Below are 26,391 nucleotides of genomic sequence, written 5' to 3'. Positions count from 1 at the left end.
CACTATTTCTGTATAAAACTTCTCTTTGTGAAGTTTTCTAAGTTTAGAAGTAGCTATTCCTGAAATGTGCAGAGGATGTTGTCAGGAGGGGTGGGGAAGGGAGGAAAGAGGAAGAGTTTGAGACCTCTCTTGAAGACTCTACATACCTCCTGTCTCAACAGACCTGTTCAAAATCAAGGGCCTTCAAAAAGCTTCGTGTCACTTCCTCCATCAGCACCGTGTGTACATCTAATCTGCTGTAACCAGAGTTTTACTGCTGGGCAGGAGTATCATATTCCACAGCTGTGTTGTTATGGGAGGTTGTATTTCACAGGTGTGATGACATAACTGTAAAGCATAATTAAACAATAATGACCAACAAAGAGGGCTTTTCCTAGAGGTTAATGACAGTCAGGAGCAAAGTGGGTGGAAGAGTGGAGGGCCCACGGTACAGCTGAAGACCCTTAATCAGTTTAATTAATAAGTGCCACACTACGGCAGGCATTGCAAATCTAAATCAAGATGAAATTATGGAAGTACTTACATCAAAACTAAGTGCTTCAAATCAAATTAAGGATTGCTAGAAACTCTTCTTTTATCTTGTGATGGTTTTTTAGCTGGGCTGGTGGGAGCTGGAAATCAGCGGATAAATATCTTGGTATTTTTCTATAAAAAAGAGAGAAACTCAAAATTATCAGGAGGATGTGCACTAGATTTCAAAAACTATTAATACCAGCAAAAGTATGAGAGCAGGAACTCTTATCTGGAGTACTTTTTTCTGTTGAAGACAGTAATTTCTTCAAATTTACAGTGTAACCAGATGTTTACAGCATCAGGTTAATGCTGAATTATTAACGTTGTTGTCTTCAAATGTGATTCAAATTTTAAAATAAGTAACAATTACAAGTTAGAGACTTCTGGTAACTAAAATAAGCTTTTTATTTATTTATTTATTTTTCTACCTCGGAACCAAAGGAACTGAAACAGTTGAAAGTTAAACTTGCTAACCTGAATTTTAAGCAGCTATGGGTCAGGTCTTGAAATGCTCCTAAATACAAAAGTTTTATTGACTAAAACCTGCAAATATTGCTTGAACATAGCCTGAGCTTGAGCTTTTTGAACTGGGAGCTCGACAGATTGGAAAATGGTGCTTGTCTGGGAGTGTTTCATGGGATATTTGCTTATTGCTTCTGTGACCGTTTTGAATTTTTGCAGTAGCACAATTAATGGAGCCTGAAGTTGGTGTTTTTCAGTGTAAATGGATTCTTTCAGTATGAGATTTCAAAGCATAAAAACACGTTTATGCTTTACTATGTAGTAGTTCTTTTAGTGTTTAGGAAATGGAAGAAATAAATGGAGGAGCTTTTTTAGTTTGAGCATAAATACAAGGGAAGCAAATATATATGGACGCATGAAATAAAATTAAAACATGGAGTTAAAATAAAAAAATTTATTATGTATATAAGCCTCAGTATAAATTGAAAACTTACCATGCATGTGAAGTTTTATTAAGAGCATGCTGCTTTATTTATAATGGGATTTTTCCTAGGCACTCAATAAACTTGACAAAAATAAATAGCCCAATACTCCGACCACATATCAAGGTGCTGATCCTGCAGACTTTTACACGTGCATTAATCTTTCTGTATTGTGAGTACACAAGTTCCCTTCAGCATCTGGGTAGTGAGGGTGTCTCTGCAACTGGGGTTTAGTAACCCAGCAGAAAACGGAGAGTCAGATCCAGTTTCTAAGGGACACGATTGTACAGTCTGTTAGCCAGTACTGATTCAAGTTAAAAAAAAAAAGACATATTCTAGAAGAATGGAGATATGCACAATGTATGTCAGTGTTTTGGTGACCTCACCAGGCACTCGCCCTCTGTTCTTGTGGTACGAGGGAGGGTGTCCTCACATCTCAGAGGGAGCTGCCCGCTGTACGTACACACACCAAGGAAACGCCTTGACCACATAACCACCACTACAGAACTAGTTGTTTCTAAAGTGCTGCATATGTATGTTGTCTCTGGTAACTCCTCAGGTAGTTTTACTTCTTAAATATTGCATAATCTGCATTTGCAACCATTTTTTTTGTTCTTTGTTTGAAATGCGTCGTTTGCTGTGCTACAACTTGTGGATGGTGGTTTTGCTCTCCCTAGAAACTCTTTAAAGATTTGCTTTCTTAGTGCTTCGTCTTCTATTTTTCATGCTCTTACTTAATTTCAAAGACTGTCTTTGAGAACAGGTTTTTTTGTTGCACAGCAAGATGTGATAAAGGATTACTTGATTTTAATTATGGAATTCGTGTCAAGTAATAATTTTTGGCTAAGCAGCTCAATTTGTCATGAGTTATATTAAACGTTTAAGGAAAGTTTCTCTCATGTGAAACTGCTGCTCAATTTGTTGGTTCAAAAATAGCTGTGCTGTAAGTCAGGCTGTGAATATAAACTAAGGCTATGCAAAACTCAGTGTATGTCCTTATGGATTCCTTTAAACCAGGCTTGGTTCAGCTTAGCTGATGTGTTGATAATGAAAAGATTAATCTAACAAGAACATGCCGCACTTGTCTTGTACATTTTTGTGCAGAGCCTCAGCTATAAAGGCTTAAATGTAGATTCAGGTTGTGCTGGTGTAACTTCTTTGTGTTTGCCAACTCATGTATCCTTAGCTGACTGTGGGATCCTTCCAGTTGGTACTGTTGTGTTTTTATATAAATCTAGGGGATAAATGAGTGTGGAGGTTTTTTGCTTTTATGAAAACGGGAATAAAAGTGATGAAATCTGTAGTAATTCATATCTTAAGTTATTTTGGTGCCAGCTGTGTGAGCATCTTCCCTGTAGAGCATCTGTTTTGACTTCTGGTAACAAATCAAAATAATGCTGTTTACTTTTTTTCTCTCTCCCTCCCCAGAAAACGGGATAGGCAGCCTTGCACTGAATAACTGAAAGCAGAAATGACAACCAGATTAATGTGATTGTTTTCTTTGTAAGCAAGCTCCTAGTAACTGCTCCGAAAGCCATTTGGCGTCAGAGCTGTTCTGTGGGACGCCAAATTCTCTTGCTCGGTGTTGCAGTTTCCTGGAGGAGTAGATGTGGCAACAGGATGTTGGTAGAGAACAGGAAACTACTTGAATTTGCCACTTATGCCATGCAAATAAAGGCTCATTAATGGCCCAGGTGTGGTAATTAGTGTCTGTTATTGACAGCAGTTTGTGCAGATTGCAGAGTGCTGAGCTTGGAGCTCGGGGAGGGTGTCTGGGGGGGCTGCTCTGTGACAGGGTGGGGTGACAGAGGGGACACAGGCTGGTGAGGTGCTTGTTAAACCACTCTGAGATCTGACAGCTCCAGCTGGCTTTCCTATTCGGGGTGGATCTCTACGAGCACTCAGCTCCATATCAGCTCCTCTGACACGTGGTGATTTACTCTGAGCTCCCTGTAGCTCTAGTGTGAGTGTCTGGGTGTTCTGCTGTCAGAGCCAAGGGGCACCTTAACCAGAAATGCTTCACAGACCAAGCTTCACCTTACTGCTGCTTAGATGTGGATGAGCCAGCCTTCCCTCCCCAGTCCAAGTGGAAATGTGGTTTAAGAAAGAAAAATCATGCACGTTTGAGCTGGTGATGTTAATGAAAAGGGAGAAAAATTCTCATTTGCTTTTAGTACAGATTCTTTCCTCTCCTTTTCCTTAATAGCAGTCCCGAGCACAGAGGCCTCTCTCACACGTAGCCATGCCCAACACCAGCTTTGTTTTGTTATCTTTGGTTCAGTCCCCATGCATCTGGGAGTTTCCTGAGGTTGCAGAATCAAGGCTAGGATATCCACTTCAGGATTCCTGCTTTAAAGAAAGGAAAGTATGAAAGGTAAATGTGCTGTAGAGCTTAATCTGTAGTGTATTAGGTGGTTAAGGTCTTTGTTCTCTTAAACTTGCATATATTTTGTAGCAAATGCCTGAGCAGTCCACTGAGATTGTGCAGTGTTTTCTGATTGGTAAACTTAGGTAAAAATGTTGGTTTGTGCATCTGAAAATGGCTGGTCTGGTGTAACAGACTGCAAGACTGAAACCAAGAAAAATGTGGAGCTGAAGGTCTGGGTGTCATTTTGCAGTGTTTTGTTTTGGTTGGTTGTTTTTTTTTCTGGACAAACCTATAAGAAGAAAAAGTGAAGCATTTTTTTTGTCTCCTGAATGTGAGCTGTAAAAAGACATCTTGATGTACTTCCAGACATGGTTAATCGACTAATTGTGAGTACAAATTATTGTCTGGTCTTAATGCATTCACTTCAGTCAATAATTCAGTATTAATCACTGAACAGTTTTGTCAAGTATTTACAAGTTTCCCTATTTCAGTTGACTGCAGACTCCTCATAGAAGCAGATTGATGAGGTGCTTATAGAGCAGATTAATTTCTTGCTTAAGTAAATGTGAGTGAAAATTTCCATCCAACAGTATATTCTTTGTTTTCATATTACAAATACAATTTTCCTAATGTCTATTCACTCTTGTCCACAAATGTTTTTCGCTAGTAATTCACATCTTCGGTTTCTTCAGAACAGCTCAGTAAATGCATGTGTGCATTCCCTCTGCATGGCACTTAATTTTTATGAAATACATATTTTATTGGACAGTAAAACATTTAAGTATCTTAATGGCCTAATTAATACTCTGTATCCACTTCTGTCATGTATTTTGCTCTTCGTTATCCTACTGCTCCTTTTTTCATGTCCTCGTGCATTTTTTATCATAAAAATTTCAAGCAATCTTGAGAGAGCAGTCTATTAGAAGGCTGTTCTTTGAATATTCAGCAACTCTAAGATTTGATTGATAGTCCCTTCCCTCCCATCCTGTCTATTTTTAGTAATTTAAAAGCGAGTTTAATTTCTGGGGTTGTCGTTTGTTGTGTATGCGCAATTTACTTTGGTGGTTTTCCTCCCTCCTTTAAATGTACCAGATATGTAATTTTCATGTTCTTTGAGGACGTCTTGTCAGTTTGGGAAAAATAATGTAGACGTTAATTGGGAGCTCTGCCTTAGCCGAGGGAGCAAAGATGGACAGTCTTTGTCTGGATCTGTTAATACATGCTGTGTGATTAGGATAGGAGGAGAAATGGAAGAAAACTTTAAGCACATTGTTACCACTTATTATCCTGTTTCAAGAATCTTCTAGCATAAGAGCCTGTTTTCATGTACAAGTACAATCCACTCCATTTTTTAGAACAGAATGAGGATACAAAAAGCCTCGTAGAGGTGGTGTAAGCTCTGTGGAAAAGGATATCCCCTCCCTTTCTCTCTGAAATACAACATTGTATCTGTACCCCTTTTTTCTGCTTCTTGCCATTTCAAGGAGAGCCTTGGGAAGTCTTCCCACACAAACTGTTTTAATCTTCTGTCTCCCTTGAGGCCACATACAGAAGCCACCAACACTTCATCTAAGCAGGACTGGACTCCCTGCAGAGCCAGTTTGTGCACTTGCTACAGGAATTGTTCTTGAGCAACTTGAGGCCTTTCCTCTCTCGAGGGCATAAGAACTCTGGACTCTTACACACTCAGAATCCTGAGTGCGTGGGAGGAGAAAAGGACTAGACACAGAAAGCAAATTTTGTTTCCACCTGATGGGTAGACCAAAAATGACTTTGCTTTTCATATTCAGTTTGAGGCGTAGCCCAGACTGGCGAGGGCAGGCTCTTGGTGTGGGAGATGTGCCAACTGCTATTTATTTATTGATCTGGTTCCGTTTTTAATTGTCCCATGGCTGGTGTGACGTGGTGTACCTTGGGTTGGCCACCTGCCCACCGTGCGTAAAGGGGTGTTGACTGTCAACAAGCCTGGCAATTGGGTGGCTTTGCCTCCTTCTGCCTCATCCATTCAGCTGGATAATTACTGCATATCTTCTTTTCCCATGTCTCCCTCAGACACTGTCTAACGAGACAAACCATAACGAAACTGTTTTAGCCCTGGGAAGACCTGCAAAGGAAGTCAAAGGCTTTGCTGCTAATGTGCAGTTGTCTTCAGGCATAGGAATTCTTAGGAGAAAATTCCTGATGTGTCGTGGTTCCTAGCGTTTTTTTCTCTGTGTGTTTTGTGTAAACAAGGCATATGCAAACTGGCTGTTGGAAATAGGCACAATCCAGTTGTTTAGACTTGCACGTCGTCTGTTTACAATTGAACATCCCAGCTCAATGTCACTGCAAACGGCCATGGGATGAACTTAGGAAACAAAATCTGTTTTGATGGACAGTGATTCCACATCTGAGCTCTCTTGTCACCAAGTGGGTGCATCCTCTTCTCCAAGTGCCTATGGTTTCTTCTCAGTTTCCTCCTGCCTTGTGCTCCACCACGTAGTTTTGCAAATGTGAGAATTCCTATTAAAAAAAAACCAGAGAAGGGCCAGAATCCTCTCTCCCAAAAAGCTGATATTGCAAACTATGAAGTACATATCTTCTAGGTAAGGTAGTGCCTAAGGTATCTTCATCAGTTAAACTAAAATGTCCCTAATTCTATATATTCTACTGAAGCAAAGGAAGCGGAACACTAAAATATGCCAGCAATATAACAAGCTAACACTCTAAAATTTTCTTGGTGTAAAAATAGTGAAACCACTGTGGTGACAATTTCTTCATGTGCTGTTGTTTTGCAGCAGTCACTGTCACTTAAGTTGTTTAAACTCCTCTCAAGAAGAAACCCCTCAGCACAGTTGTATGTGCTGGCAGGATTTGAACACGTTAGTAAATCTTGGGATTGTTTTATATTGTTTGCAATCTTAGCCACATCATGCTAGGTGGTCTTTCATAAACCAATCCAGTACATCATCATCTCCTGAATCACAGTAAAATTATTCTCTTTTCCTCTTCTTCAGTAGGAGGGAAGTTTGTGCCTCTTCTAACCTTTATTTTCAATGTCAGTATTTTGAAGGCTGCAGGTAAATGTCACTTTGTAGACCTTTGTGTGAGAGGCTTTGTGTTACCCCAAATGTTTATTTGGCTCTGAGTCTACAAGATGTCAGCTTTTAAAACATTCAAATTACCCTCAGAGCTGTTTTAAAACAGTAATCCTGGCTTCCTCTACTGGGTATTGAATGGATTGTGAAATGTCTTCAGAGGGAGTGGAACGGACTTGTTTGAACATTTTGCAGAGTCTAACTCCATATGGATCGTTTTTTATAATGTACATAAATAGTACATTAGCTCTTTCAAATCACTTTCTAAATGAACTGAACCAGCCTCAAAGGAAAATACATCATAGTCATGCTCTGTGTATTAGAGCCCTCTTAGTCTGATTGAATTCAAAGGTTAGTAGCATCCCTCACACAAGCTTTTTCTGGCATATGTATGTAGAAATTAGGATCTTTGCCTGAGCTTTGCTGAGGTTATTTTGTTTCGCACAGCCTTTGCTAATGTCTTTATAGGTAGTTCCCTGGCTTTGGAAGGGTAAGTCTGCTAAATGACTTGTGAGACCTTTCAAGGAATTGGGCTGGCTCCTTGAGAGCAAACCCTACAGTGATGAATGGCCCATTAGAAGAAAGTTGATGGCACTGTAAATGAGATTTTAAGTGAGAATCAAACTGCTCTAGTGTATCCAGCAAAGATGCTGAAACAAGTGCCTCTTTCCCTGATGGTTATTAGGAGATTTTATGAACTGATAGTTTCAAACGGTTACTTTCTCCTTCTTCTCCAGGGTATAAAAATTTCCAAAGGATCCAGATACTTGTAGTAATAAAGGGAGAGTCTTCTCAAGAAGAATGGGAGTTAGGGTGCAAATGGGGGTAAAACTGAAGTTGCTGCTTGCCTGTGGCAGTGGTGGCTGGATTGTGTGGTGGAAGGGGCAGGATCTGCAGCCAGCTGGAATTTCCGTGGCAGTTGAGCAAAGATTTAAAATTCTTGGTATTGAGTGAGGTATGGAAATTAATAACCAGTGCTACTTGTAGAGGCCAGCTGTGGCTCTGCAGTTAGTTCCATACTGTCACTACATATTTAATTCTTGGTGTACTGCTCAATTTCTTATTGAAAACAGAGCTCTTTGTAGAAGCTGGTATAGGGAAGTTCCTCAGAGCGTGGGTGCAGGTGGGGCTTTTCTTTGGCACTGAGGCAGGTGTTAATTGTGGTTTATGATTGAGGGAGAAGCATAGCTGAGTGTTTCTGCCAAGATGAGCAAAGAAGGAAAATAGTTAATATTGACCTTTTTCATTTTAACGAAGATCAGTGGGAGCAGCAGAGGCTCGGAAAGCCTCTCAGAAGGGCTCTTGAATTTCACAGAAGCAGGGAGGGAGCGAGAGATGCTGGCGGTGGCCACGCTCTGCTGAGTCATTTCTTGTGGTCTCTGCTGTGGCAGAATGGAAGCCAGACTTAAGCTCTTATCTTAAGGTTTGTCTTGGAGAAGGGAAAAATTGAGTGTGAACGGAGGCTAGGCAGCCCTTTCTGGTGCAGAGACATTGTGGGTAAACGTGTGTGTGTGTTACAGAGCTGGTGTTCACCATTTCTGTGACATCTCTGGAAAACAATGTCAGTCGGACTGTTCACTGCCTGCTCCTGGCCACGGTCCAGGAGTCTTGAAGCAGCTGGGGCTACGTGTTGTCAGTGGGGCTGGGAGCTGTGGCTTGGCAGGACTCCCCTAGGACTGGGGAAAGTGGGATATGAGAAATCCTACAGGAAGGTGAGACACATCATAGCTCCGAGCCCTTGCAAGGGCTGAGCAAAACTTACTCCTGGTCCAAGACTATGCAGTGTGTGCCATTCCAGTCTTACAGTGTAGAATCTGGTACCTGATGAAGGGTTGGTGTAGGACAAGGGGGGAAAGAGCAGAATATTGAATTAAATACCATCCTGCTTTGTTTCATATGAGATGCCTTTCATTGTGCACTTGAATTAACGTAGTGCGACAGCAAGTTAGTGTGGAGGTGGATGGACTAAACCTTGGTTTAGTATTGGAAAACTGTGTTTTTCCAATACCATAAAACCTTGGCTGCTGTCAAGCACATGCTTGAAGAATATTTATCTCCACAGAGTGCTTTTCTCTTAAAAGCTTCTGTTCCACTGCATAGTTCAGCGAATTTCATCTGTACTTTAGCTTTGTTTAGTGGGTGTTATCTGATAGGGTTGGGATTTTGTTTTGGTTTAGCTTTTTTCCTTTGAAACATCCCATCAGGGTCTAAAATGGAGCTGCTTTAGAACTGAACACTAGGAGTGTATTTTTTAATACACACTAGTGTGTATTTTTTAATGTTGTCAGAGTGACAACCAAATAAATTAATTTCTGTGTTCTCTGAATATGCCCCAAACTTTTGGGCGTGAAGAGTCCTCCAGGGTTTTGTGGAGATGGTGGCTTAAGACACATTTTAGCTCTCTGTCAAAGCAGGAATAACAAGTATGATGTTGGTTCTTCTAAGATGGACACTGGCTTAACAGGACTGAAATTCCCATTACAGAGGTCTGTAGAGGCCAATAACAACTAGAAGGTGTTCAGAAGTGTTTTAGCGTAAGATCTACTTGTTCTGTTGCCCAGTCTGAACAGCTGTCCAGCCCCATGATAAATGTGATCAAAATCCCAGGAGAGATCCTGTAGTTCCTAAATATATACATTTACCACATAAGCAAGGTGGGCTGCACTTGTGGAGAGAAACAATCGATCCTGCTGCCCCTGTGTTGATTTTTGTGGCTCCAGCATGTGTGGTAAGCAGGAGAAGAGTTAATTTTAGCTTGATTAGCAACACAGAAGGGAATCAAGATGACTTGTAAATGGCAGTGGGATGAGATCAATGAGGGTAGTTTATTTCCATGTACCTAAGTGGGTGTTCTAAGCAGTTTAATTTTTCCTTTTTGTTTGTTTTTAGGAGAACCCAAGAATGTTAATGTGTTTAGTCCTTGAAATCCTTCTGGATACTTTAATGTTGTTGCATGGTCACTGTTTTAAATGATTACCAGGTGCATGTGTTCTGTTCCTTAGCAGTTCCTTGTTTCTCTGCTCTCTGTTACCTGGTTCAGCAAGTGGTGAGCAATTCTCGGTACTGGACTCTCCATTTTTCTCCTACTCACCTTTGTTTATATTCTGGAGCATGTTCCAAACCATTTATGATTAAACATTGCTCAAACAGGCAGGTTAAGATTTATTGACACAAAGGAGGCTGGGAGGAGGGAGTGGCTGGCTGGTCATCTGTGCTTACTTGCAGCTGATAGTGATGTTATTGAAGCTGTACACGTGTCTGTGCAATGGCTGTGGTGTGTCAGAGATGCTGCTGTCCAAAAACACGCTGATCCCTGTCAGCACAGCCTGTTTTGCTTCGTGCGACACAGTAAAAGCTCAAGAAAGGGAGTTTCTGTAGGTGATGCGCTCCTTCCTCTTGAGCTTGGTGTTCTGGGAACATCCCATGGCTCTTGAGCAGGGACCACTATTTATCTCATGGTGGGAGAGGCTTGCACATCTCCAGAGAGAGAGATCAGGCTTTGAAACGTGGTAACAGGGTTGTGACCTACAGGAGTTTTAAGCATTGATCCGTTTAAAAAAGACACATACAGCTTAAAAGACAATGCTGTTATGTGGAAGGTGAGGAGGGTCAAAATGGAAGATTGGAAGGTGAGCTTTATTTAGGAAAATAAATTTAAATTAAAATACAGAAATATCAGAGTCAAAAAGAGACTGAATTTATTTTAAAAAGTCTTTTCTGAAGCTGAAACAATTTGTTTCCTGGCCCCTCTTAGCCGTGTACAAACTAGAGCTGTTAAATAGCCACTTAGCTTTTAAAGGTGTCTACATGTAGCATTTTACATTTTAAAGTCACAAATATTGATGATTTTCATGCTTTAGGAAAAAACTTAAAATGCAGTGTTGACAATATACTAAAAGAATTAACAGATTGATCAGCCTAACATGGAAAGGCATTTTGCACTTATAAGATTTGATGATATGAGATACACACACATGTTGCACTTCATTTACGTTTTCTCTGAAGATCAAATATTTCTTGGCTGGTGCAGGAATGGTTTCGATAGGATCTAGACCTCCACAGGCTGCAATACCTGATTAGAGCAGCCGTGGTACACAGGCTGTTGTGTGTTATACAGAGTCTCTTAACTCTGTTATTTTTATGTATACAACCACACACGCAACAAAACAACATAATAGGCTTGCTGTGTGTTACAGATGGTATCAGGCATCTGCAGTGCTGATAGCAAAACTTTCCGGTGCTGGCAGCCAACCTCATTTCAATAAAAGCATCGTTGCTCTCTGTGCCAGCCCACTTCTTCAGTGGCAAACTTTCCTACCTGGTTTTTGATGTCAGGCCACTCGTTCTGACACATGAAACACCTCCCTGTTCCCAAGCTTCAAAATAAACAGCAGCTTTATAGCTAATTTTAGCCTTTAAGGACATCTTAGTAAATGTTCTCTGCACGTCTGTTAACATCTCTGGGAATGCAACTGCGGGGCTTTTCAGCACTGTCACTGTACTGAAGGGCAGGATAAGTGAGATAGACTTGAACTGACTGGCAGAGTGGTGCTGGGTGAAGATGTGGCTTTCCATATGACACACAGAAAAAAAAAGCCTCACTGTAACTCAGCTGTGCTCTGAGACATGAAGTTGTTTATAGTAAGGACTAGACAGGAACAGAGCAGCTTCTGTAATGGTGTGGTAGAAGTGGGGCCAGAATTTACCCTTGGGAGCCTTTAATAAAAAACTCAAACAAAACCCCCACCCAGGATTGATTAAAAGGTAGACGTCACTGATGCTGCAAATTAATTTATAGCGACGTAAAATCACATCTGATCTTTGTGGGTGTAGGTGAGACCTTCCAGGCTCATACATTTCACACTTTGGCAGACCCAAGTTAGATCTTGCGATGCTCCAGCCTGGCTGTGCTCCATGAAATGTGCCCTACGTGCTGCTGAACTGCACCGTGCTGGTGTGGGAAGGAATAGGAGCACTTGGGTAGGGAGGAGGAATTTGTCTTCTGATAGGGAGCCCTGTGCCCAGCGCTCCTGGTTTGGAGTGAATGGCATATTTTGAAGCTGACTCCAGTGTTTTGAAATGTGAAGCTGAGTGAGGTACAATTACAGCACCACCTCTTTGTTTCTCTGTGCCCACCAATAACGACCATGTTTTCTGGGCATTAGTGTTTAAAAGCTGGTCGTTGTGGTGGGCTTAACAGAGACCCTGATTGAAGTGCCATAACTCTCCCTTAATGGTATTTGTTATAAAAGCCTATTAATTATATTCTTTTGATTATAGCAAGGCTTGGTTTCTGAGATCATCTTCCTTATCATTTGTCTGGAAATAACTGTCAGGATTTTTCTGGATTAATATCAATGTAAGTTTTTATACTTGGAATTTTTAACGTTTTAAATAGATAAGTGAATTAATCCCTAGTCAGGTATTGGGTTTGTAAATAGCTGGTGAGAATATCCTTCAGCATTTTGCAGGCATTGCACTGACTAGAAAGACACTCCTAGCTGCCTTACCCTGGTTTCTGCTGCAAAAGTTTCAGAAAGGTCACTTTTTAAATTGCACATTCCTGGCCCTTTGCACTCTGATGGCTTTCTGGAAGAGATTGGAGCAGCTTCTGCTAGTGAGGGATTTGGTGTTGGACTGAGCAGGATTAATATAAAACCCATCCTGCAAAGCGGGGAGAAGACCTGTCAATAATGGTAATTTCCCAGGCAGGGTGGCAACTTCAGAGGGAGCCTCCTGCTATTCCTGCTGGCTCCCCACTAGCTGGTTGAAACACCCTTCTCAGCAGTTTTGGCAATTTCTTTCCTGTTCTTCTACAAAATGCTATTTTGATACTCCGTGAATTTATTCCCTGACCTTGCTGTGGTATTTCATTATACTGAAAAAATGACAACTACAATATCTATCCTGGTTTGGTTTTTTTTTCCTTTCTTTGCACTGTGCGCTCCCCTTACTCAAAGGGGAGAATCTGGAAGTGCAACTGTGCTTGATGTCACAAATAATTTTCAAAGAGTAAAATCAGAACATCATTAAAGAGATGTCAAGAATGTAAAAATAAAAATACAGCTCTCTATTCTTCACTGCTAATTCCACGGTGTGAAACAGCCTTGAACGTTCTTACTTGTATGAAAAATTAACTGTGCTTTCAGTGGTTTGCCTCAATTTATCAGCCTGCTCTGTGACAGCAATTAAAAGGTTTGCTAAGAAAGATAAGAAATTGTGGAGAAGACATGTAGAATAAAATGCTTGTTGGAGCCTAAAATCCAAATGCTCATCTTCTCCTGTGCACTTTTAAAGAAGACATATATGAACCAAACCAGCATTTTGAAGTTCTTTGGGCTGGGTTTCTGGTATCTCTTTTCCTTTTTAGCCTTCCTGATCAGCCTGGGGGTGTTTATACTCTTCCCCCTCCACCACCTGCTTGGCTCAGGTTCACTGGCAGCCTTTTCCCGGGATGGGCAGTGGCCGAGAGCTCGCTGTTTTCCCAGCTCTGTGAGGTGGGATGTCTGCAGGGACTGCAGGAACACAAATATTTTTTGTGCACATCTGTGTGTGCCTGGTGCTGGCAGGGAGAAGAATCCCAGAGTTTGGCCAAACTTTGCTGTGAACATTGCTGTCTTCAAAGGAGTTTGCTAAAATACCTACTTGAAAATCTGCCTGTGCGTGGAAGTGTATCTCTGTGTTTGAACCTTGATGGAACCTTGAAGCCCTGTGCAACTGTGCTCAATAGAAACATTCATTACAGCTAATTTACTTGGTGCTTTTAAGACACATAGGTATTCATAAGTTGTGGTTTTGCCTGATGCTGCTGGTAGTATTTGTTTTAAATAGATACACTTGCCTGCACACGCTCTTTGCCCATCTGAAATCTTGTCTGGCTGTGTTGGAACCCTCATTTTAAACATGGTGATGTGCAGTGTTAGGCAAATCCCAGGGTAACCTGTGGTCCCTTCTTATTAAGGGGAAAAAATCCTTTATCGTGTGTACAGTTCTGAACAGTAACAGGGAGCATGAGAGAAAGGTCTTGCCTGTGACAAATAAATGGCAATTTTGAATTTTTCTGAAGCAATTGTCCTTGTTCAGCCATCTCACTGCTCTTGCTTTCTCAAGGCCATTCAGTGAATAAACTCTGGGAGCACAAAGGTACTACAAAGCATTGATTTTGCAGCATTCAGAGCCTGTGTCCCCCATCTGAGACGACCACAAACCCACTCCTGTAGACGTGACCTGCTGGTTGCCATGGGAGAATTGCCATGGCAGAATTACCATGGGTACCAGGCCACTGGAAGCACTTGCTGGAATGCAGAAAACATTTCTGGTCTTTGTTTGGTCCTCTTGCACACAACTGAGTGACTTTGGGTTTGAAATAATTAGGCTGAATAAAAAAAAAATTTGTGACTTCTCTGATTCAGGAAGTTCTGAAAATTTCCAGCCTGAGAGTATCAGCATGTGGCTGATGTGATTTGCCTGATAAAGACCAGAGCTTTTCTCAAAATGAATGAATTTCAGTTTGTTTTCTGAAAGGAGAATGCAGTGTTTGGATCATGTGATGCTTACATCTGAGTCTGTGGTTACATGCTCTGTTTTTTTAATAATCTGTTATAAATCTGCAACATTTTTGTTGGTACCTCCTTTCCTTCCACTGCTTGATACTTTTACCTCCAGCTCCTCTGTGTTGGTATTGTCATGTGGAAGGCAAGCTGGAGGGTCTCATCTGCCTGGCAACTTAATCCCAGCAAAAAAAGAAATGAATAATTATTTCAGGTACATGGTTTTGCCTCGCTGTGCAGGGGTTTGGATGGTACTGATGGCACAAGGGTGATACTGAGTGGAAAAGGCTGAGGGGAAGGAATGGTGGTGGAGTAAAGGAAGTGCCTCTTACAGCAGAGAACTGGATTTACATTGTGTTAAAATAAATCTGCATGAAGTTGAGTGTCACAACTGGTATCTCTTTGGGGAGATTATTTTTAAGGCAGAGGAAAGCAGTGGGCCATCCACGGGAGACACAGAATTTTACCCGGTTGCCCTGTTACTCATCCCAGCAAGTCCAGGGTGACCATGGAAAGAGGAGGATTTCCAGCTAACTCAGATGCATTTCAGGGGAAGGACAGAAAATCCTTCCAGTAATCTGGAATTACAGGGTAGTCAATGATAATTCCATTGGATCAGGTATGAGGAATTCCTGATTACTTCAGTGTAAGTCTGTCTTTACTAAAACCAGGTTTACATCAGCTCTAGTAGAGGGATGGTGCCTGAGGAGTGGATAATGCCAGGGCTGCAGGATGCTGTCATTGAGCTACTTGTGCTTCTGGTATAACAGCACAATGGAGATAGTTGCTGGAACTTTTTCTGGAAAAAGTTCCCAACAGATGAAAATTAAAATTCATGAAGTAGAAGTAAGACCACTGTCTTTTGAATTTAACTAATTATTTCAAACCTGAGCTCACTCCCATACACACAGAGACATTTTTGGTTCAGTCCTGGCTGACAGATACTCTTTGTTATCTGCAGTGTTAAGCACGACAGAATATATAAAATACAGTGAGTGTGTTACAAAGCACACAAGGCAAGTGATTTGTGAGCTCAGGGTAGCTGTGAGTTTGGGAACCAGTCCCCCAGCTCTAATCTCATGGGGTGGCTTACAAAATAATGACCAAACATTTCAGTGGGTTTTCTGTCATTTCAGCAGTGACAAAGAGGACTGTACTCCTTCATCTGCAGATGATCTCAGTACTTTTAAAATCTAGTTTTCCCTCAGTTTTGTTACAAACTGACAGTTTGACTACAAGTGGTGGTCATTTTTCTATCTTATCCTCTGACTGAACAATAGTGGATAATACCAGAGGCATTTTTGTAGGGAGCTCTGCAGTTTATTTCCTTGTCCTGCTGCTGTCTGGCAACGTGCTTGCCTTGCTTGTCTTCAGATTGAGTTGATTCATTACAGGAAGAACAAATGTGGTTTCTGGACTTCACCATTTACTTACAGACCCTTTGTTTATCTCTCCACGAATGCAACAAATTATTTTACTGATCACCATGTCGCAGGTATTTCTCTGTGTGTTTGATAAAGGACTTTATGGGTAGGTCTTCAATAGAATTTCTGAGTTCAAACTCGTCAGAGCAATAGAGCAATCGAAAGGGAAATAGCAAATGCTGAAAAATTTTTATTTTTATACTGCAGTAACCTCCAAAATGAACCAAGCACTCTTAAAGCCATGGCAGTTACACTGCCTGTGTCCCTTAGCCTAAAGAGATGTGTAAAGAAAAGCATTATAATGACTTTTAAATTGCCATGGTGATAGGGACATGCCTGTTTTGTAATACGTATTTAGACTTCAGAGAATAAAATGTATTTGTCTTCGTTCCTCCAGAACTCTTTCTGTAGTCTCAGTGCAATTAACTTTCTCGTTTGGAATGCAGATAGCACTAGCCAAGTGGATGATATAACTGGTTTCTTGCTGGTATTGCTTACAAAGTGCTGTTTAGGGGAAAAAAATTCTGGGGTAGGGAGTGGAACAGGAAATGTTGGATGATTTTATTATTATTATTTTATTACAAAGGAGGGGTGAATAATACCTAATCTCCGGTGGCGGCTCAGACAGCTTTCACAGTTTGTTGTATGGTCTTATGACATTCATTCCAACTAATATTCATTTTAATTCACTTGTGATTGAAAGGTGATTTTGTCACTCATGATTTTGCCCACCTTGCTGCTTTGGACAGCTCAGTTCCAGCAAAATAATCATTTTGAACACAATATTTCTGATGATTATTCCCGTCAGGGTGTAAGGGTCAAGTTTATTTTTGTGAGGATGAAGAACACTGATTTGGTTATTTTGGTTGCTGAAACAGGAGAAATCCTTCTAAATCCTTTGCAGTTGAAGCGTTTTGTTTTGTGCTGGGTGATGCAGGGAGGTTTGCTGTAGAAAAGATGAAGTTGCTGTCCCTGGGCAGAGAGCAGCATCACAAAGCAACAAGTCTTAGTCAATAAATGTTCCCAGCTCAGCTGTTTTGCAGTGGTCACAGCAATTCTCAGAGCCTTGTTTTTGAAGAAATGTGAATCTCAGGTAGTTCTTGTCTCAGTTTGCTTATCTCTCCATGGGCAGACCTTCAGGGCTTAGATGTTTAGTTAAGTGAAGCAAACTCGTATCTTTTTCTAACCAATTTAGTTTCATTTTCAGTGCACCGGTGCTTAAACGTTCCCAGTGAGTCTTTTATGTTGTCCGAGGCACCTCCTTTCCGACTTCTTCAAAGGATTCTCCAAATAGGGAGTGGATTTATGATTTTCATAGGTGCTGGTTTGTGGTTCTTCCCTTAGCTGGTTACAGAAGGTGAAGAAAATTGGTTCCGGGAGGTAATGGGGCATTTGTCTGTAATGGCTGCTCTGTACAGCACCTGCACACTGAGCATGGCCTGAAATTTTGGTATTTATGATACACATTCACTGAAAGGGTGAGAAGTATCCATCTTGCCCTCTGGTAGAATCATGTCAGGTGCCTTGAAATAGCTGGTAATGGTAATAGCCTGACAAGGATGACTGACACCAAATTCTCACTTGTGCTGAGAAACCCAACATGATTTTGGACTTTTGTGCCTGGAAATAATACCATAATCTTTTGGGTGACCAATGTGTAATTAGCACAAAACAAATGGTTTTCAGAGAAGTTACAGGGGACAGAGAAACAACTGTTTTGTGGGGCTTGTTTGGAATTTTGTCTCTTTAGAAGGGTTTTTGTGGGCATTCTTGGTCAAACTTTAGCTAGTTCTGTTTCATCATGACATGTGCTGCTGTGATTAGAGCTTTGGCTGGCCACTTCTGCTGAATCCAAGGTATTTAGTGATTATAGAGATAACTGCCTCGTCTTTAGGAGTTGGACTACTGTCCCCTCACATCACAGAATTGTTAGGTTGGAAAGGATCTTTAAGATCACTGAGTCCAACCATTAACCCAGCACTGCCAAGCCTCCACTAAACTGTGTCTCCAATGGCTTTTAAATCCCTCCAGGGATGGTGACTCCACCAGTGGCTGGGCAGCTGTGGCAGTGCTTGAGAACCCTTTAGGTGAAGAAATTGTTCCTAAAATCCAACTTAAACCTCCTCTGGCACAACTTGAGGCTGTTTCTTCTTATCCTGTTGTTTGTTACTAGGGAGCAGAGCCTGACCCTCACCTGGCTCCGCTCTCCTGTCAGGGAGTTGTAGAGAGTAAGAAAGTCCCCCCTGAGCCTCCTTTTCTCCAGGCTGAGCTCCCTCAGCTGCCCCTCATCAAATTTGTGCTTCAGACCCTTTCCCAGCTCCGTTGCCCTTCTCTGGACATGCTCCAGCCCCTCAATGTTCTTCCTGCATTGAGTGGTCCGGGACTGGACACAGGATTCGAGTTGTGACCTCACCAGTGCCACGTACAGGGGGACAATCACTGCCCTGGTCCTGCTGCCACGCTGTGGCTGATACAAAGTCAGAGTGGTGGAGGGAAAGGGGTAGATACTGAGAGTCAGAGCTGTGGTTACAGGATCTGCATGTTTAAAAAGAAAAAGTGGCAGTTGCAGCCAGGGGAGACGATCACGCTTAACCAGGTCTCTTGAATGAAACCCGGGGCCTGTGGTACCGTTCTGATTCAAATTGCAAGAAGTGTTATTTTTAACAAAGCTCCTCCTACAATGTTTCTCGCTCAACCTGCATCTCAGCACTGTAGCACAGATGCTGCTGGTGCAGTTATACCCACAACATTCAAGAATAACAGGATTTCATAAATTATGGCAAGATAAAGTAGACAAAGTTGGTATTGACTTGCTGATGACAGCGCATGTGTAACACTATTCCAGCTCACTTTTCTGGTTATGCCCTTTCACATGATGAACTGGAATGATGTTTATATATAACATAACATACTATATTATGTTTAGATATATATATTACATAATATATAAATATCATTTCACGTTTTATATATACATTTTATATATGTTTCACCTTGGCTTTCTCGTGATTTGTCTTCTCCTTTTTGTCGCTGTGCTTTTCCACAGTGTAAATGTAAAAGCATAAATCCAGCACAGTTTCCTCCTATCTCCTTTTAAAATCTTGAAATAGCCTTTTCTTGCTGTCACGCAGCAGATCTTAGCAGAAGTTATTTGGTGTTAACAGCACTCGGGGTGCTCTAACAAAGAAATCAGTGACTGTAATAGCTTCTATTAAACTTGGTACTATATTTTGGTAAATGCATCTCCCTTTCCTTTGCATTTGTGACTAAAAGGTGCTTTGAGGAGGAGGAGAAGGTCTGCTTTTTATAGAGCCATGCAGGGTATGGAGTCATTCTGTTGGGTTTTTCCTTAACCATCTTTTCCAAAGCCTGCTTTAGGGTGACTGTTTATGTAAAGTCTAGTGTTTCCTAGTGCTTTATTTTCAGACTTTATGTAGATGAAATGCTTGTGGTCACTGTCACTGGTTCACCACATGAAGGATGCCTAATAGCATGGGAGCTGTGTTGTCAGGGGGAGGAGCTCATCCAGGAAACTTTTGGAAAATCTGTCTTGTTTAAAACAAACAAAATTCTAGCAACATCTTTTACATGACTGTAACCATGCGTGGTATGTGCACTCCCTCTCTTCTCCTTGTCTCCAGTGTATATATAGCATGCATTCTGCCAGTGCTGTGGAGTCTGTGCACTCCAACATGCAGCAGGAAGCCAACAATCCATTTTCTATGACTCTCCCCTGCCCTGTAATCTAAGAAGGCAAGAATTGTTTCTATGCAGTTTATGGAGGTTGGGGAGGGTCTTTGTGTGGTTTTAATTTTAACACAAACTAAAAAAAAAAGAAAAGCTTTCTATTTTCACTGTCTTGCAAGGCATCCTAGAGAAATTGGAATCCTTTCCCACAAGGGAAACTCTGAGTACAGTACATATGGTTTGTATGGCCAGGGATTGATTGCAGGATGTACTTGCCTGTAGCAGGTTATCGAGTAAAACTCAGCAGATCTGGAACTGAAGCAGGCTGCTTCCTGCCTGTAACAAGACCAAGAGATTTTGCAGACCATTAATTCATCCCTCTAATCAGCTGGAAATTTCAGAGGTGCTTAAAAGAGTTGCCTCTTGGGCACCCTTGGAAATACCAGTTAACTTCATTATGCTTTTTATGTTGAGTCTAATCTGTGCTTGCAGATTGATCTTTTTCTCATGATGGAAATGTAGTAGTAGTAATTGCTATTGCATCTTTGATAGAAATCATGCAACATGAATCAAATAGTAGAACTCATTTTAAATAACCTGAAATATATACAGTAATCCTAAGGAATGCATGCTCAGTTCTGCTTGGGCTGTCTGTCTTGTCCTGCTTATCTTCTGTAGAGGCATGATTCTCATAAGCCTAAATCCTGTGCTAATGTGTCTCACTCCTAAATAGGACTACCTGATACAATTTGAGTTTATCCTCTTGGTTGGAAAGAGGTTAATTAAGGGAACAATTAGAAAAGCTCATTAAAACTGCATTCAGGTTCAGTGTAATGAAAAGTGCGCTTCCTGTGACAAGATGATTCCAAAATCACGCTCTTCTGATTTCTCCCTGACACAGTTCCCCAGCACTAGTCCCTGTGTGCTGGTTTGAAGCAGTGTCTTGGGCTGTGCTGGTGTCCTTGTTTGCATTACTGCGGTGGTTGTGATAGAGACTGGAACGATAACCTTAATCCCAGGCACCTTCTCACCCCTGAGGGAAGGGAGGGGTTCCGCAGGAATTTACAATCTGCTTTGCATTGCATTTCCATTTCTTGGGTCTCAGGTTTTTACAGCAGGGAAAGCATAAATTCTAATAGATTCCCCCCAGCTTGGCTTTGCAGACAGTGTCAATACTGAAGCCAGCTCAGACCTGGCTGCAGGAGCCTTCTGCAGCTGTGAGCACCCCTGCATAAATCCAGTCTCTGGTTTTTCTGGGACTGGTTCCTTACAAAATGGCCATGTACGTGCTAGGTTAGCGTAGTCTGTGAAAGCCAGTTCTGTGTCCTGGGTTCTGCTTCAGTGGACTGGGACTGTCTGTCTGAAAACAAAATCACAGCAGCCAACAAATTGTTTGCTTGTGTAGTCAGCCCAGCCTCTGTTTCTCGTCCCTGGTTCCAGTCTGAGATTGCGGGTAAGTCACATGGCTGGATCGGACAGTCTGGGGAGGCTCGCAGGGAAAAGCAGTGTTAGATGGGCCTTCTCAGCACTGGGCTAGTTTAGACTTCAAACTTCAGGTCGACTCATGATTTTGGAAAAATAACAGATTTTCTTAAGATTTGCCTGTACTCACAGAATGATGGGGCTACCTCTCACAGGGTGCAGGTATCACCTTTTATCCAACATTGTTACAGCATCAGTAAGTGTAGTAGTACTGAGCTGGGGAGTTATTTTACCATCACTTGGGAGCAGTTTGGCAGATATGGATCTTGCATTACTGGGTCCTTCTGAAAAGGAAGACTTAAGTGGCAGTAGGATAGAGCTCCATTCTGGTGTGAAGGTGCAGTGGGGGATCTTCTGGCCTCAGCAGTGCTGCAAAACTGCCTCAGGGCTCTATGCAGCCAGGCCTGTTGATCAGCAGCAAGTTAGGATTGCACTGAATACTGCTGAACAGAGACTGATTTGTCCTTGACTCAGATGTTGAAAAATGCTGAGCAGTTGGTGTTATAGCAGAGAATTCCATGGCTCCGTGAAAGAAATCTCAGCTTTTCCCCGATAAGGACTTGAGAAATGATGCAGCTTTGCTCACACTGGTTTTGAGCCTCAGTCCATGAGATGCTCATTGCAAATGTATGTACTTTCAGCTTTTTTTTCTCTAAGCTAAGCCATGTACCAGTGTGAAGCTTAAAATCCAGAGCAATGGTTCAACATCCTTGTTTCAGGTTCATCTCAGTAGGGTGGTACCTGCTGCTGGCAGACACTGCAAGGCACGGACACTGCTGCTTTGAATTGTGCCTTCGTATTGAGTCTGCAGGGAAGCCTGTTTAGAAGGGTTAGATAAACACAATTAGGCTGCATTGCCAGCAATGATGTTTTTATTTAATGCATTAATGAGTGCAGGTGGCAGGACCTCTGAAGTGAATTAAATGCAGTGCAAACTCCTGCTGTAGTAGCAGAGCCATTGTGAGCCACTGAATGCTGAGCCAGCTCATTTGAGAGATGAGGTGGGAGATGGGAGTGAGCTTCCCATGCCTGAATGATAATTTTGAGCATTACCTTACAGCACAACCAGCTTGTGCCAAAGAACCAAGAGCAAGAGAGTGTGTTTCAGAGCTGCATTTCTATCAATAACAGCATTAAGATAAGATGGTCACAAAAACAGATTTACTTCCTTGTCACCTTATTCTGTTACCTGGTAGGATTCGATAATGCACTGGTTAAAAGAATTCTGTTCAGCCCACACCAGCACTTACAGTGCTAGAACAACACCACCCAAGTCCATTCATTTCCTTCTATAGGCAGGATGCTGGAATCCAGCACAATTACTGTGCTCTCCTGGCCTTTCCCACGGTGAAACCTGGTTTTTATTTCCTTGAACCTCGGTATCAGTGAAATGATCCCTGGAAAGCTTGTATTGATTGCATATGATTGTCTAATTAAAGTGTGATAACAAGAATTTCAGAACACTCGCTCTCACAGCCCTGTGCCTGTTGTAGACACTGCAAATTAGAAAGCTTTCTGCTCAGATATGGAAAATGTCAATGCTTATTTTCTTTTGAATTTCCCAGCAACTCCTGAAGGCTGCACTTGTAGATATATTGTTATTTTTCTCATAAAATAACAGTTGGAAAGAAGTGTTACTTAGAGAAGAAATGAGGCCCTGTAGGCTTGCAGGGGCCCTGTTCTGACCCTGCTAGCTGTTACCCATGTTGTCTAAAGGGAAGCACTTCTAAATGAATGTATTTTAATCTGAAACCTGCTAGATGATCCTTTTTTAGCATCATATGCAGAGATGGGTATTAATTATACATTATATAGATGCAAGTCTTTAAACAGTGCTCTCTGGTCTTACCTGGAGGCTGTTTGTTGATCTATCTGGACTTTAGAGCTGTTTCACTCCCTGTTGCTTGTGGTTTCGTACTTTCTGGTAACTTGGATCTTCCTGAGATGTGTGCAAGGCAAATCCTAGTCCTCAATACATTGCAGGAACCCAAGAGTTTGTCATTACAGGTCTGCATCTTGCTTAGTCACTGATTGAATAGGTGGCCTTGGGGACATCGCTGAACTTACCCAAACCTTCTGCTTGCATCTAATCACTGGGTGATCCATGACTCACTGTGATACATTTACAGAACTTTATGAATGATCAGTAATTCTGCCCAGGATGCTGAGCAGAAAGATGCTGTAGAGGATTTGGTGGGGTTTGAATTAATGAATGATTCACCAATTGCATACAAACCCCCTTAAATATGTTCGGTCTCACGTGTAAAACAGACTTTTCCCTTTCTTTCCCTTCCAGATGTACTTTCCGATTCCCCAGCACGGTTATAAAGATCCAGTTCACATCTTTATACCATAAAGAGGAAGTAAAAGAGGAAACCTCATCGCCTCCCCCTCGGCCACTTTACCCTCAAATATCACCTCTGAAGATCCACATCCCGGAGCCGGATCTCCGGAGCGTGGTCAGTCCCCTCCCATCCCCCACAGGCACTATCAGGTAAGTTGTTAATTATCCACAGTGTGTTCTCTGACATCAGTCTGTCAACCCTGTTTTGTTTGGTATCCTTGGTGCAAGAAATGCCCCATTAAAAATAACTAGTTAAATATCTGATGTTCAAAATTATGGGAGACTGCTAAAAACTGCTAAAAACTGCCCTGGAAGAAGGGCACAAGGGTTGTGTTTAAGAGCTCAAGGGGAAACATAAAGTAGTCTGATATCTGTAGTTTCATAGCTATAGAGTTACTAGTCTATATTTGGAAGTGGAATTAGAAATATTTATTGAGAGCTACCTATATGCATGGAAAAAAGAAAGCAGGCAAATACTTTCTATCTTAGGGCTGCCTGTTTTATTTTTATCTCAGTAATATTCTGTTGTTGCTGGGTGGTGCTGCTTTATCTGAAGTTAGAGACAAGGGTGGCCATTGGCACGTGGTTTCCTGGGAATGGAAGGAAATGGGGGTAGGATGCTGACCATGTACTGAGGGGCTGTAGCAATCTGAATGTGCATCTGTGCCAGTATCCTGTTTTGTACATGATCTGATTGTGGATGTGCAGAACAAACAACCTGAACATCAAGTTACTATCTGGAATATTTTCTTTCCTTCTCGCCAAAGAATTGATGTTACAGAGTTTCAGTGAAATCTTTTAATGTCACATCTGTTACTTGAAGTATAATAAGTTTTATAAAGTAAAGGAGACTCATGGTATAGGATGATGTATTAGAATTTTAAAACAGATGGGCATCAGAATAGCAGGAGTGAGCCTGGTAATAGCAATAGCCTTTGGGTTGTTTTCATGTCTGTACATTTGTAAAAGGTAAAGTACACAAATCTCTCCTGACAGTTACCACTAATTCAGTGAATAGTATGCAAATATAGGTGGCTGAGAATTACTTCAGTGTCACAATGAAGCCAGTTTGGTTTTGCATAGATCTGGAGGCTCTTGGTTGTTTGGGTTTTTCCACGGGTCTTGCAGAGCTGCGCAGATGTACAGTGCTGATATTCTAGAAAGAGGGGGCTGGAGGTAGCTGTGGTTTTAGCCCTCTGTTCAGGCACTGCTTTTAGTTTATATTTAACCTTCTCTTTTTAGATGAAGCTTGTTGCTGGGAGGGGAGGGGGATGGTTCCTTTGCCAACATATGGTACTGAGTTTCCATTCAGTCATCTTGTGCAAAGCAGCTCAGTGTGGTTTGTGTTACTAACAGAGGCTGTATCTTTTGACTCCGGCATATGTCTGCAACTGATATTTGATTCCCTGAGAATGTTTCTTTTGCACAAGGAGAAAGTGGAAATGGTAGTGTTGAATTGTGCTCGGCCCCTAACGCAGTGTTTACTAAGGATGATTAATGGTTGCATCCGTTTGCCTCAAGCAGAAGCTAATCCAGCCAAGTCTTCAGAAAACCTCAAAAGACATCTGAGGTTTCGCTTGCCAAACCCCTTTCGTTTCCGAGTTCCTCTTACAGAGGAGGGGCTGACACGTTTGTAAACATCCCTGCTCAGCCCTTTCAACCTCCCCCTCTCCCCCAGCAGGGACTCGCAGCTCAGCCCTGTGAGCCAGGCTTTGGAAAGTCATTTGGGTGTTTCTGCCCGAGAAAGGGAAGGCTCTTTGAGAACAAAGTAGCTATGCATTCTGGCCATCTGGCTTTCAGGGCAGCTCTCTGCTGCTTTCTTGGTGGGTTCACAGTGGTGGCTGAGTCTGGCACAATGTCCTCTCTTCCTTCCCAAGGGCAGGTCTGCGAGGGCTGATGAGGGCTCGGCGTGGGACCTGCGCTCCTCTCGCATCGCTGGCTTTGGGAGGTGGTTGCATGAGCTGGGTTCTCCTCCTCCTCCTCCTCCTCCTCCTTCCTCTCCCCCTTCTAGTATTTACTTTCCTAATTTGGTGAGTTTGCCTTGCTCCTCCCTGATTGGCCCATGGAAAATTATTGCAGTTTGGAAATCCTGGGCAGGGTGAAATTTCCTTTTTGGAAAGTGGCTCCTGGCCCCCTTTTCCTGCCTCCACCCTGGTGCAGGGCAGCCCCTGCACTCCCAGATCCAGCCCTGCCCTCCTGACCCCCAGCCCTGCTCTGCCTCCCTGTTTACACTGCAACTTGCTTCCCTGCAGGTTCTCCCCTGCAAGCTTCTGGGGTTTTTTCCAGCCTATTTATTTTCCCTCTGCAAAGTGCAGCACCTAGAGAGGGAATGAGCTTTAGTTAAACAAAACCAAACCTGCCACCCTCAGCAGCTTTGCAAAGCAAGATTCCTGCTTGCTCCTGGGGAGAAATGTGCTCACTGTTTTCTCAGCTAGGTATTTTATCTCCAGGAGGGGCTGTGTGTGGATGTGTTTTGAATGCTGTTGTACAGCTTTAAGGGAAAATGTTGGTTGGCAGCATGCTGTGAGGGTTACACACAGTCAGGGTTTATTTCTTCCTGCTTTGAGTTCAAAATTCCTTTTTAAAAAAATCAGACTTGCATGTTCCAGAAAGCAAGAGGCCACTGTGATTGTAAGAAATTGGTAGAAGCAGCCTACCATTTTATACAATGTATGGAAGAGCAGAGGAACACCAAATCTCCTCTCAGTAAGTTCAAGGCATTGAAAAGCTGTGTGAAAACCATGTGCAGTTTGGTTAAATTCAGCTCTGCCTTTTGGGAGATAGAGCATTTCAGGGTCTGCAGCTTGTATTTGGAGGATCCTCTTTGGGTGACAGTGGTGATATGAAGTTTCTCACCTATGCTGCAAACTCTTAGCTTTGCCTGCTTTTGTGATAAATCCACAATATCTACATGAATGTGACTCCATATGTGTTGCAATCTAGGCTTGTGCTTGGATTATAAACAGATCCACAGAGACAAGGTGTGATGTAGGAGCCTGTTA

At 42.1% G+C, this 26,391-nt stretch overlaps 1 protein-coding gene across 1 annotated transcript in view; it reads left to right on the top strand.

Annotated features, from left to right (window-relative positions):
* Positions 1-26,391, top strand: part of FOXK1 (forkhead box K1) — a 56,472-nt gene that overhangs the window by 3,129 nt on the left and 26,952 nt on the right. Inside the window, exon 2 of the mRNA XM_017813508.1 lies at positions 23,342-23,539. Coding sequence (XP_017668997.1) covers positions 23,342-23,539 — 198 coding nt within the window. The remainder of the gene's footprint in view (positions 1-23,341; positions 23,540-26,391) is intronic.

Source organism: Lepidothrix coronata, unplaced genomic scaffold (genome assembly GCF_001604755.1).
Source record: "Lepidothrix coronata isolate B3197 unplaced genomic scaffold, Lepidothrix_coronata-1.0 Scaffold41, whole genome shotgun sequence".
Taxonomy (NCBI): Eukaryota; Metazoa; Chordata; class Aves; order Passeriformes; family Pipridae; genus Lepidothrix; species Lepidothrix coronata.
This window is presented reverse-complemented; position numbering and strand designations above follow the sequence as displayed.